At 39.6% G+C, this 13,898-nt stretch overlaps 1 protein-coding gene across 8 annotated transcripts in view; it reads right to left on the reverse strand.

Moving 5' to 3' along the window:
* Positions 1-13,898, reverse strand: part of TET1 (tet methylcytosine dioxygenase 1) — a 133,703-nt gene that overhangs the window by 92,972 nt on the left and 26,833 nt on the right. For 5 of the 8 annotated variants that reach the window (XM_057735363.1, XM_057735362.1, XM_057735361.1 and 2 more), the window contains one exon: positions 4,539-4,592. In XM_057735363.1, coding sequence (XP_057591346.1) covers positions 4,539-4,592 — 54 coding nt within the window. Of the gene's footprint in view, positions 1-4,538; positions 4,593-4,803; positions 5,051-5,121; positions 5,254-13,898 lie in introns of those variants that run through there. The other 3 variants (XM_057735367.1, XM_057735368.1, XM_057735365.1) reach the window with 2 other exon arrangements.

The raw sequence follows: 13,898 nt of genomic DNA on the forward strand, positions 1-13,898 counted from the left end.
TTTAAGATAAACAGGGTAACTCAATTGTATCTAATTTGGTACTTTTAAGCCCTCACTAGTGTATGTAACAATTTACAAACGAAGGGACCAGATCTTAGACACCAAGTAAATTTCTCTTGGGGGTGTTTTCTTCTATCTTGGCAAAGTTTGTTTCTTTGTTTCCTTCAAAGTGTATACCACAATTTGTAATTTATTAATTTGTCTTTTTTTTTTTTTTTTTTTTTGGCCTTTCCTCAACAACATTTAATCTCCTTGAGGGCAGAAATCACTTTGGTCTTATATACCATTGTAGCTCAGCATTCAATATGGGCTAAAAAAGTATTTATCGAATGTTAATAATATTGTTGTTCAAGAAAGAACACATGTTGAGCATTAACTGTGTGCCAGACAGTGCTGGTACTAAATATTTTGAATATCACTGTCATGTAAATCAAGACCACATACGAATGTGATTCATTTACTATTGGATTCTCCTTTTAAAACACGTTTCAAAAAGACTTATCAGTATAGCTATACACGAGTGTCTTGTCCTTTTCTTCTAGTGAGATGTCTTATTTCCCCCATCCCACCCCCCCCACCCCCAACCACTTGTTCTTCCTTTATCAGCATCAAGGAAGGAAACAGTGAAGAGCAGGGCTGCCAGCATAGAAGCTAGCAGGAAGATCACTTAGTTTTTGTTCTTTTTCTTTTTTTTTAAATCATTTGTAGACAGTTTTCTGGTTTAATATCCACTGACATTTCTTTTTATTTGTTCACCCAGTTCTTCCAAATAATACTTTGATGATATTTTATGACCAAATAGCTAGAAAATGTCTCTTACCAGCCAAGAAATTACAGAAAATATAAATGCAGTTCATTCTCAGGGATGCCCACACTTTTTATTTTGACATGATTTTAGATTTTCAGATAAGTTGCAAAAATAGTTTATACAGAGTTCTTACATAAACTTCACCCAACCCTGTCTAGTGTTACTTTCTTACATAATCATGGTTCCAGTACTATTTTTGACCATACCATACTGCCCCTGTGGTCACTAGTGATGCTGAATATGGTTTTGTTTGTCCCTTCAGGTCCCCACTCCATCTTCTACACCCTCTTACATGACACAGGAGGCTGACCAAAATATATTTCATCAATAGGCTCCCTTTCTCCTTTTGGCTTCTGATTGGGATCAACCAATGAAAACAGCAGGAAACTGGAGGGAAGAGTATTTATTTCCACACCCACCTTCCCATGACTTTCTCTTCAAAGAAAGATCCCATTACCAAAGGCCACACAAAAGCCCCTGCTCTATTTAGTTCCTACTATTCTACCTGACTTTCTGCTCCCAAGCCCTTGGCCCTTCAGACCGAGGAGTGGCAATATCTCTCTGCTGTCATTAGTCTTGGGATGCTTTGCCATCCGTAGATTTTTCTGAACTCTGCCCACACCCTTTAAACAATACCTTTATTAAACTCTCCCCAATACTCCCAACTGACCGTGCAATCTGATTTTCTCTAGGGACAATGACAACCGAACCAAGGTGATATCACCTTAAAATTGACTTTCTCAAAGGGAATATATCTTCCCACCCCAAAACACAACGTAGTGATTACTTACATAAATGTTTCTACCCAGAGGAGTTCCAAACCATGCTACTCACGAGTACAAGTTCATGAATCAAGGCCTGAAATCATCTCCTACCTTTACCTTACTCAAGAGTCAAGCAAACAATTATAGCACAGCTAACACGCTGCCATCAATGAAAATCACGCCAGCGACCAAAACGGGGCTTGAGCAGGAACCTGGTCCTTCAGCACAAGAGGGGGCAGGAGTTTGTGCTGACCACTCCCACCCTCATCACTGGATACCCATTCTGGCCATTCGAGTGCTTTGGACAGAACCTGTAATTTCAGCCGGAGGAAGACGCTCTCTGCAGTCAGGGATTTGAGATCACCCCGTACAATTCTAAAGTTTGAAGTGTAATAGAATGAATACAGGTCATTGATATAGATAACAGATTGTTTAAAGAGGAGAGGTGTGGCACACACCAGGCAATTTCAGCCCCACAAGTGGATTCAGTATTTAGTTAGCAGTTTCAGAGCAGGATGAGACCAGCTTCAATTCTATTCCTAATTTCCTTAGTCAGACTCTTCATTTATCCAGCTACCTCCCAATAGATGATGAAGATGAAAAGCAGTCAGGATACCTATAGATAGCAGTCACCCCGACAAAGAGCAAGGGACCCAGGAGACCTGAAGACATAAGAGGCAGGAGTCGAAGAGGAGCAGAACTCTGGCACAATGCCAAAAGTAAAGAAAGAATAATGAAAGGAGGCCAAGATTCCCATCCCTGATTACCCTGGGTAGCAGCCAGCTGGAATGTTAAGTCCTCACCCATAAAATCCTAAATGGAAAGTTTTCCTTTTCCTTCACCCTCCCTCCCAAAATGTGGATTTAGTTTTCTTAACATCTCCTTCAGGGTTATATAATATTCTACACTTGCTGTAACTGTATTTTCCACATATCAAGCTAAAATCTGAAAGTATTTTAGCATTTCTACCATGGAGCACAGAAACCAAAGCTTTCTTTGGAGAAGAACAAAAAAAAAAATATTATGCCCAACAGAAAATTAAAGAAAACATTTAAAAATGCCAACATCAGGAAAAAATTAATTTTTTCCTTTCAGAGCATTTCCCTACTCTTGTACAACAACTGATAGCTATAGTGGAAGTGAGCAACTATTTGGTTCTGCTTGTTGTGGCACATGAAATTTAGCCACCTACAGGCATGTATTTCTTTTTAAAAGTCAGAGTCCATTGCCATGACTCAAAAAAGCAATACACAGCATATTTACTTCTGAAATTTATTTCAGGTGACAGGACACCCACAGACTAACAAAATAAACATAGAATTAAATAGTATTCCCAAAGTCTAATTCTACCTCATAGCAAAGGCAGGTGATGATTTAGCTACCAATACTAGTCCATACTAGTTTGTCCATGCAGTCTCCATGCCTTTCTTCCGTGCTCCCTCCCCACCCCCACCCCCTAACCCCACCCCACAAGTTTGAGAGCCATTTATAACAGCAGGACTGAAACTATTTCTCACTTGCAGATTTTAAGACAAAACACCTGAGGTGGACACACCCAATACAGAATGTGTAAAAAGATGTTAAGAAATATTTTTAGGTATTTTAATGATATTCTTCTATAACTGCAGGAGGGGAGAGCATTAAAAGGGAGCAGGTGGATCAATTTGCAGAATAAAAACAGAGAAGGGCTTAATTTACCTTGAAAATAACCAGTATTCTTATTTGTCCAGGCCCAGTGACACTCTGGGCCAAGCAATTTCATTCATTTCACAGTGCCTAGCACACTGATGACTGTGTGGTAAATATTAAATAAATACTTGTTGGGTGATGAAAAATGTACATGGCAATGCTGTGTACACATAGGAAACAGAAACTTGAAGTGGTCATACAAATTAGAAAGCAATGCAAGGGTTGGTCCTGCATGTCAATAGCATTTTCAAGGTACACAACTGATGAAACAAATAAGATTTTAAAAAAAAGTGCCATATCCACACTTCAAACATGTTGTTCCTCTTTTGAGTGCCAACACTTTATTTGCAAAAGACAAGCTAAGATTAAGGTAAGATATTTTTAATTATATATACACAATATAATTTTAAAGACCAGTCATTTTATTGCTTAATATGTCTTCTTGAATTAAAAAGGTAGCCTGCTCAGGATACTTACATTCACAATAGCAATATACCACTTGAAACCTTTAACACATAAGCACCTATTTGCTAGACTAAAGCTAGCCTTGAACTTTTAGTAATGCCATATGCTTTTAAATTAACCCTTCTAAATACTGTACAAAGCTCATAACACAGACTGCTAGCTTATAACTGAAATAGGTAACTACTAAATACTTGTTAGGCAAATTATTGAAAATAAAACATACCATTCCTACAGCTCTATGAATGCCAAAATTAAAGATGATATAATGAGAATTTGGGATTAAGCAATTGTAATTTGGCTGCAAAAATCTCAATGGCTTACACATTTTAAGTTGAACTAAAACCTCTAAGTACCTTTTCCTTTGGATAAATCACACATTTTAAAATAGTATCTAATGGAAGGTCTATTAAAATCAGAAGAGATCATAGCTGTCAACTTTAAATAGTGTCTTTCTCCTTAAGAGCTTAAGTTTACACACTGGTGCAGCACCACAAATGCAGATGCTACAAAGGGAGCTACAAAAAAAGCCACAAATTTTATTCACAACACTTTGCATATAAAGTTTTCCTTTTGCACACTTGTGTGGAGTTGAAAATAAAGGATGCTAATATGCATATTATGCAGCAAATCAAAAAAAAAAAAAAGGAGAGAGAGAGAAAAAGAGAGAAAACACTTTAGTTGAGTGAAAATTCATTTATCTACTGAAAATCTGGGAGAATTCACATCCACTCTACTCCAAATTTACCCCTGACAGAAAAATACTATATGAAATGGAAAAAAAATTAAATATGATTTAATCAATAGCTGATTACCTTTAAAACTTTGGGCTTCTTTTCCCTCTGGGGCCTCTTGTTTTCCTTTATAACCTAAAAAAAATCAAATTGCAAAATGAGCCACCGTTTAAGAGAAAAAAATTAGCTCCCCCCCTAAATTTTTGGCTATTTCTCTATAAAAACTACTTATACCATCTAAAATCATCAACATGTTTGCTAGGCAGAACCTAAAGAGCTTATGTAAAATGTATACTTTAAAAGTCACTGAAAAAAAGCCTTGCATAAAGATGAAGTAGGGAAATACCCTTTTTTCCCCTTAAAGTCTGTCTTAATTAGCCTCTGCATTCTTCACAGCGAAGCCCACGAGGTAGCCATCTTGCTTGCTTCTGCAGAGGAAGCCTCTACAGTGGAACAGTTCTGCAAACTGCTTTTTGGTATTATTATCATGGTGTTTAAAGGCAGCCCTGGCCTGCCAGCACTGTAGACGTGCTGGGCATGCCTTTTGCAAAAACAGCCCCACAAAGAGTGCAGCCAATGGCAATGCAGAGCTTAGCAACTCCAAAGTGATCTTCTCTGCCTAGCCTTCCTAGACAAAGGATCTCCTGTGCGGCTCCGCTCTCACCACAGGACACAGGCAGCCACAAGCTGCGACATGGAGTTCGCTGCAAAGGATCTGGTCGCGCCGAAATCACAGGAGGCTTCAGCAAAAACAATGCACACAAATCCCCCAGGTCTCCACCATCGGATCGATGGCGGAGTCTCCCTGATTAGTAACCTCTTGGCGGCTCCGAGGGCAGGTCTGCGCGGGGAGGGGGAGGGGTACCCGGCCCTGCCTCCAACGTACAGGAGATATAACTGAGCTGAGGGGGGCATTTGGGCTTGCTGAAACTCTGGAAGGTATTGTGCATTTTTACTTTATAAGGCAAGGCTAAATATTGGCGATATTTAAGGCAGGGAGGTTATGTGAGGACAGTGTAGGCTCAGCTGTTGGGCTGCGTGTCTCATTCCTCGGGAACCACACCTCTCTGCAGCAGGCGCTTTGCCCAGAAACACAGCAATTTGATTTCTGTCAATAAATGTCCAATGACAAAGGCGGATTAAAAAATAATAATAAACCCACTTAAAAGGAAAAGGACAGGATGAGGACAAGGAGGGGGGAGGAGTTTTCAAAATACACTTGCCACTCAGTGGCTGAAGATTTCTCTCTCTATCTCTGGGCATGTCTGATGACCTTCAATTCCCAAAGAAATCCATGCCTTCGAGAAGGCAGACTCATACCTTATGGACAGAAGAAGCACCTTTGGCTCCTCTGCCTCCCAAGATCATCAACTGTCACTGAGCATCTCTCCACAGAGCTGCCAAGCAGGTCCCCACGTGGAGCCTGTCTGTGCACGGGCTGATGGTCAGATGCAGCCACTTACTTCCCAGGGACTGGGAGCTGAGCCAGAGGTGGAACAAGCAACCACCCACACTCAACACACCTGGACTGCCCCCATGCCCAGTGCGTGGTAAGCACTGGGAGAGCTGGGCACTAGTTAGAACTTGCCAGACCCTGGGAATGACAGAGCCAGAGGAGTTTAGCCCCTCCCTTCAGCCCCCTGGACATGTGACAGTGGCAGTAGACGAAGAACCAGGACAGCTGTTTGAGCTGGCAGGTCTCAAGGTCACTGCCAAAATGCAGTGCAGAGGCTGGTCACAGTCCCATCACAGCCACCTTGACAGCTGCACAGATCTTGGGAAGACAGCCTCAGCTCCATCCTCACAGGGCCAAAGCTTCAGCAGCACATTTGGGGGATTGGCAGGAGGGCCTCTCTGGCTGCTCAGCCAAAGATGGGTTTTCCACTTGCAGTTGGAGTCAGAACAGATTCCCACAACCAGAAATCGGGAGCAGAGCGAGGGCCGGAAAGTCTGTATTTCATCACCCTTGATTCCTAGCCTTTCGGTTTGCCACAAAAGCACACTTTTCTTGTTGGAATGGGAAGTTCAACATTCATTGTTTTCCCACTTTAAACCACCTCTCCCTTGCCCACCCACTCTTAAAGTTTTTAACAACTATAAGAAGCAAGCAAAACTAGTGGACTCTGACCTAACCATGTTCACCACGGCAACTTTAAGCACACTGAGCCCACACTAAGAAGCTCTCTGTGGGGAATGAAGCAACCATCAGATAGGTAGAAAAACAGGATCAAATACAACAAGACCTGAAAATGGGTGCCAAACCTTTTAATCCTACATTTCTTTCTCTTTGGAGATTTTTGTGTGTGTGATAAGATATACATAGCATAAAATTTTCGATTTTAAAGTGTACAATTCAGTAGCATTAAGTACATTCACAATGTTGTGCAAGTACCACCACTTTCCATTTCCAGAACTTTTTCATCATCCCATACAAAAACTCTGTACCCATTAAACAGTAACTCCCCCCTCCTATGCTAACTTCTGTTCTACTTTCTGGGTCTATAAATTTGCCTATTCTAGGGACCTCGTATAAGAATTATCACACAATATTTGTTCTTTTATGTCTGGCTTATTTCACTTAGCATAATGTTTCCAAGGGTTATCCATGTTGTAAGATGCATTAAGAATTTCATTCCTTTTTAAGGCTGAATAACAACATTTTGTTATCCATTCTTCTGTTAATATAGTTTTGGGTCGTTTCTCCCTTTTGACTATTGTGAATAATACTGCTGTGAACATGGGTGTACAAATATCTACTTGAGGCCCTGCTTTTAATTCTTTTGAGTATACCCAGGAGTATAATTGCTGGATCATATGACAATTCTGTTTAATTTTTTGAGGAACCACTAAACCATTTTCTACAGCCAAACTGTTTTTTACCATTTTACATTCCCATCAACAATGCATACAAGGGTAGCCCTGCATTTATTAAAGTGTCTTCCATTTCAATTACAGATTATGCCTCTCCCCTTGAACGCCAGAATAACATTTTTAAAAAGTATCAACATTTTCCAAGGTTGATTGCTCACTATTTAGTAAAGTGGCCATGATATATATTAAGATATAATTATAGGGGACTTCCCTGGCGGTCCAGCGGTTGACTCCACGCTTCCAATGTAGAAGGCACGGGTTCAATCCCTGGTCAGGGGACTATGATCCCACAAGCCACATGCGGCAGGAAAAAAAAAAAAGATCTAATATAATTACAAATGGTTTAAAATGTATAATACTTTAAACCATTTTATTGCCTGTGTGATCCATGTTTGCCTCAATAAAATAAAATCAGGATCAGGTCTACTGAATATTCACACTGGTGAGAAGTCCATTTTTTAAAGCCCCAAGGACAGGCGTTTTCACTGTATGCGATACTCATGAAACCACTCAATACTGCATTTGGCAACCTAAGCAAACATCGAAAGTCTATGTGCAGTGTTGTGTAAAATCAGTTAATTAATAAAGCCAAAGCTCATCCCAGCTAAATGAGGGTTAATGGAAGTGACCAGAGCTAACATTAACTCCATTTATCCAACTGATACTACACCATGAAGATCTATACTTGTTTGAACACAGAATAGATTGGTAACCTCTCTTAGTTGTGACCATCTGTTCTAAATGCTATGCTTAGCGATTTGTCCATTTCAGCTCAAGGCTTAGGTGACATGAACTTTGATGGAGAACATAATAATCAGAAATTACTAACAGACAAAGTGGAGGTTGAAGGCCATTCCCATTCTCTTATTATTTCGGGCAAAATGCATACAAGTAGATCCTGTTGAATGAATTACAAATTCAGAAACTAGAAAACATTGTGTTGTAGTCCTACCTATTCAGAACTTATTTTTGTCACTTAAATGTATTTGTTTTCCCCACAAAGAACCATTATTAAATTGCATGAGTTGATAATTAATTTGTAATAACTCAAGTGTATTAGGTTCTTGCAAATATTACAAAATGAGATCTATTTTCTCTTAAGAATCACATGATCACAGAGCTAAAAAGGAACATCAGAGAAAATTTAGGTCATAGATAAACTGAGGCCCAAAGAGGTAAAATTACTTAACTCACGTTACACAGCAAGTTAAAACCGGACTTGAGCCTGAATCTAGCCATCTACACTACTCTACCTCTAATTCCACTTCATTTTCAATACTCAACAACAGAATTTGCAAATATCCCAAAATAACCTTAAAAGAATCATCTTCACACACAAAAAAACCCCCACATACTTCAAAACCACATCCTTAGTTATAAAAATATTGAATCACTATGTTGTACACCTGAAACTAATATAATACTGTAAATCAACAATACTTCCAAAAACAAAAACAAAAAAACCCTCACTTGCATCATTTTTAGGATAGAAGAACAGCAGCTGAAGAAGATTAGTATTTTTTTTTAATATTTATTTATTTGGGACTTCCCTGGTAGTGCTCTGGTTAAGAATCCACCTGCCAATGCAGGGGACACGGGTTCAATCCCTGGTCCGGTAAGATCCCACAAGCCACGGAGCCATTAAGCTCGTGTGCCACAACTACTGAGCCTGCACTCTAGAGCCTGTGAGCCACAACTACTGAAGCCCAAGCACCTTAGAGTCCATGCTCCCAACAAGAGAAGCCACCGCACTGAAAATCCTGCGCACTGCAACAGAGTTGCCCCGCTCTCCACAACTAGAGACAGCCTGAGTGCAGCAACAAAGATCCAACACAGCCAATAAATAAATTAAATAAATAAATAAATTTAAATAAATAAAAATAATATTTAAGCTGTGCCAGGTCTTAGTTGCAGCAAGCTGGATCTTCATTGTGGGATCTGGTTCCCTGACCAGGAATTAAACCCAGGCCCCCTGTATTGGGAGCGTGGAGTTTCAGCACTGGACCACCAGGGAAATCCTCAAAAGTTAGTATTTTAAATCAACATTGCAATTAGGTGTACTTTTTATTTTTTTTAATATTTATTTATTTACTTATTTTATTTTTGGCTGCATCAGGTCTTAGATGCGGCATTCGGGATCTTTCATGCAGCACATTGCCTCTAGAATGAGTGGGCTCAGTAGTTGTGGTGTGTGAGGGCTTAGTTGCCCCAAGGCACGTGGGATTTTAGTTCCCCAACCAGGGATTGAACCCACGTCCCCTGCATTGGAAGGTGGATTCTTAATCTCTGGACCACCAGGGAAGTCCCAGTTGTATCTATTTATTTATTTGGCTGCATTGGGTCTTCGTTGCTGCACTCGGACTTTCTATAGTTGCAGAGTTCTGCGGCTACTCTTCATTGCGGTGCACGGGCTTCTCATTGCAGTGGCTTCTCTTGTTGCGGAGCACGGGCTCTAGGCGAGTAGGCTTCAGAAGTTGTGACACGTGAGCTCAATAGTTGTGGCTTGTGGGTTCTAGAGCACAGGCTCAGTAGTTGTGGCGCACCGGCACTCTGCAGCATGTGGGATCTTCCCCGACCAGGGCTCAGACCCGTGTCCCCTGCACTGGCAGGTGGATTCTTAACCACTGCGCCACCAGCGAAGCCCCCAGGTGTATTTTTTAAAAGATAATATTTTGTGCCCTCAGAGATAAATTTATGAATAATTTGAAAATCTTACTTCTCTTTCTAAACATAAGCAATTTTGTACCCACAAAAAACTAGATATAAAAACACTGCCTAGGAGGAGGTCTTCTTCTAAATTAATCTCAAGAGTTACTCACTATTCCTCAAAACTGACACCTGTGCAGCACAAAATCCTTCCAATATTAACCACACTCTCGTCTCCCACGAAATCTTCTATATTTCTCTTCTAATTTACTGTTAGAGACTCATAGCTTTTGCAGTGATACCTAGGTAAGATATTCCAAGTACCATCTTTTGTAAACTTCCAATCAATAAGAATAAAAAAAAAGGGCAGCTCATACTTTAAAAATTTTAATGGCGATCCTAAAGTTAGTTTGATTTTACTTTGTGTGAGACATAGAACCTAAAAGGCTAACACTGGAGATCTTCCTGGGTGATTGAGTTGATCCCCTGACACAGCCTTTCCCTGGCTTCCCTCCCCAACTTCCTTCCCTCCCCCACTTCCTTGTCTGAGGCTTATCTACAGTAACCCTTTTTTCCTCTAAGGGGCCAGGTCTACCTAGTATCCAACTCTACTCTCTCTAGCAGTCCTGCTTACTGCTGGTAAAAATAACTGCTCTTCAATAGCAAGAACTAAGAAACAAGTGAGCAAGCAATGATCTTCAGCAGTTACCAAGTGAGAACATTTGACAATGACGTGAACCACAGATAATGCCAGAGACTAAATGGGGCTGAAATATTGCCTCTCCCCAATTTCTTCTCAACAATTCTTAGTACTAACTTGAAACTGACAAGCCTACTCCCTCTATTACAGTCTAGATCTATAATTTGAATAGAGGAATCCAATAACAGCATCTATGGTTTTTGTCAAAAACAAATCACAAAAGATGCTGCGATTTAGAAAAATTTCCTTTTGTGAAAAAATTTCCTTTTCAACCTTTTGTGAAAGTTGAAGTTTGCTTCTTATTATTGCTAGTCTGTCCTGTGTATTTTATAATTAATGTTATTTTTTTTTTTAGGAAGCTCTGTACCTTCGGGCTCCTTCTCTATGACATTCATGCAAGAGAGCTGGCTCTAGAGAGCATTGTACTCTTAGTTTTTGATCTAATAGCAAAATCCTAAAAATGTCTCATTTCACTGTGAAGCTCAGAGCATTTACACACATACAACTTCTTTCTGAGAAGGTTAGACCTAGGTGTCTCCTAAGTTTAGCAAAATCAAGCCAAGCTGTTAATTCATGTTTTTACAATGAAATTTACCCATTAAGTAACCAAAAGCCCTTAAAACATTAGTGTTGTTTTAAAAACAAGTGTTGGGCACTTTCAATATGCAGACGTGGTGCATATTCCCCATCCCCCGAAAGTACCACCTCAGGAGAAACACAAACAGGTAATTATGAAGTAGTATAGAATGGGGATGAGCCCAGAAATCTATGCAAGATGAGAGAAGGCTTCCCAGAGGAAATGACATTTATTTCCACTGAAACCAAAGGAAGGGTAAGTAGGAGCTGGTTAAACATGGAGGGAGAGAACAAAGGTATGTGCCCCAGATGGAGGTAATCACATGTACAAGGACACTAGGAGCACTGTGGGCTACTGACACTCATCCTATGGGGAGAAATGCATATAAATAGATATGCTACTACGTGGGCATTAATGCTGTTCATTGAGCATGCATATGAAGAGATGTAATCAGCCTTAATTCTCTACCATTCCGATTTGAAATGTTTCTGTTCCAACCTTCAACTTTCCATAATTTGTCCTTTCAAAAGCCAACAACCATACCCCTGTTAAGCTGTTCACCACAAATAGCTATCTTTTCAAGAGAACTAAGGAGAGATGACTGGTTTATCCTAGATCTGAAACTTTTGTATTTTAGCTAGAAAACCCCCTCATATAACTGTCTCCTAATCAGAGAAAAGCAATATTTTGAGAATAAGTCTATGTAGGTTTTTGTTGAGATGAGATCAATTACTCAGGAAGAGTTAACCTCTTTAGTTTTTGATCTAATTTACTAGAGTTCCACACAATCTATGGAGAAACAAGATTTGTCTGCCTAGAAATGTTACTTTTTCAGCTGGATAACTGGCTGTACAGGACAGATGCTTCTTATGTTTGGAGAAAGGGATGCCATTCCTTTGTTTATGCCAGAAATAGAATAGAGAACACCAACTACATTAGAGGCACTGCTTAACACCTGTGGAATCTCTGACTTAATGAATAACTTCTTCATTGAGCTTAACTCAAGTAGAGAGAAAAAAAAACAAACTTGACATGGAGCCCATAATATAATTATAGGGACTTCCCTGGTGGTGCAGTAGTTAATAATCTGCCTGTCAATGCAGGGGACATGGGTTCGATCCTTTGTCCAGGAAGATCCCACATGCCACAAAGCAACTAAGCCCATGTGCCACAACTACTAAGCCTGAGCTCTAGAGCCTACAAGCCACAACTACTGAGCCTGTATGCTGCAACTACTGCAGCCCTCACGCCTAGAACCCATGCTCTGCAACGAGAGAAGCTACTGCAACAGAGTAGCCCCGCTCACAGCAACTAGAGAAAGCCTGCACACAGCAACGAATACCCAACACACCCCCTCCCCTCCAAAAAAAACCATTATAATTATATAATGCTTAAAATTAATTTTTCTAAAGTCTGTTTGACTTTCTTGATATCCAAATACTTATTCACTAGGCACATTAGCACTTGTTTAAACTAAAATAAATAAACCATCCTCGATATTCTTACTAGGATTTTTTTTTTTTTTTTTTTTTTTGCCATGCAGCATGTGGGATCTTAGTTCCCGGAACCGGGGATCAAATCCATGACCCCTGCAGTGGATGTGTGTAGCCTTAACCACTAGACTGCCAGGAAAATCCTAGAGACATTTCTTCTAACTTGCAATTACCATTTCGCTGTCTGAGGGGATCCTTTTGAGCTTTTGCAATGTAAAGTCCTTTAAGAATACCTTGTGGGATCAAGAGGAGATATGCTTATAGTAACAAGAAAACAAAAAGGTTATTTTCACCACAGTCCACCTTAGAAATCATCAGATATGAAGCTCAAACTTATACCTGTGCTAACTGTGCAGATTTAAATGAAAAATTGCCTATCTTTATCAGGAATGTTTTAGCCTAAACAATTATAATGGTGTTTCCATAGATACTCTCAATGACTAGGTAAGAAAATGCAATTTTTCCCCAAATTTGTTTGTTTTACCTGACTTCCAAATACTTGTTCAAAGGGCACATTAGCTCTTGTTGCTTAAAATAAAATAAATGGTTCTTAATGTTTTTACTAGCTATTTATAAACTGTGAATTGATATTTTCCTTGCTCATAACATAGGTTCTTTCATGCACATCATTTGAGAATGTCAAACTGCTGATCATTCACTGATGCTGTGATTAAGTTTCTAACTTTATACATATATATATGATATATAGAATACCACATATTTTTATAAGGCTACTTTTGCTAATCATCATCATAAATGAAACATTAGTAGGCTTGGGGTGGGGGTGGGGGATGAAAGACCACTATACCTAACAATTCTCTTAATCATACTATGTATGTGATAAAACGAAAATCAATTTAGATTTTTTTAAAAGAAAGTATTATTTCCTCATGGTTTGTCCACCTTGAGATGTTCTATTTTACAATATCAAAATATGATCTTATACAAAATCGGTATGTCCCTGGTGGGATCCAAATCCCAATGATGCTTATTAGCTATGGGACCTGACTAGGTTAACCTCCCTTAGACTCAGTGAGGGACAAAGCTGACTTTAGGGTTAAATGCTATAATGGCTATGAAAAAAAGCTTGTGGTATGGCACAGAGAATGGCGGCTGTCACATGAAAATATATACAAATAAACAAGGTATTGAGC

Source organism: Hippopotamus amphibius, chromosome 5 (genome assembly GCF_030028045.1).
Source record: "Hippopotamus amphibius kiboko isolate mHipAmp2 chromosome 5, mHipAmp2.hap2, whole genome shotgun sequence".
Lineage (NCBI taxonomy): Eukaryota > Metazoa > Chordata > Mammalia > Artiodactyla > Hippopotamidae > Hippopotamus > Hippopotamus amphibius.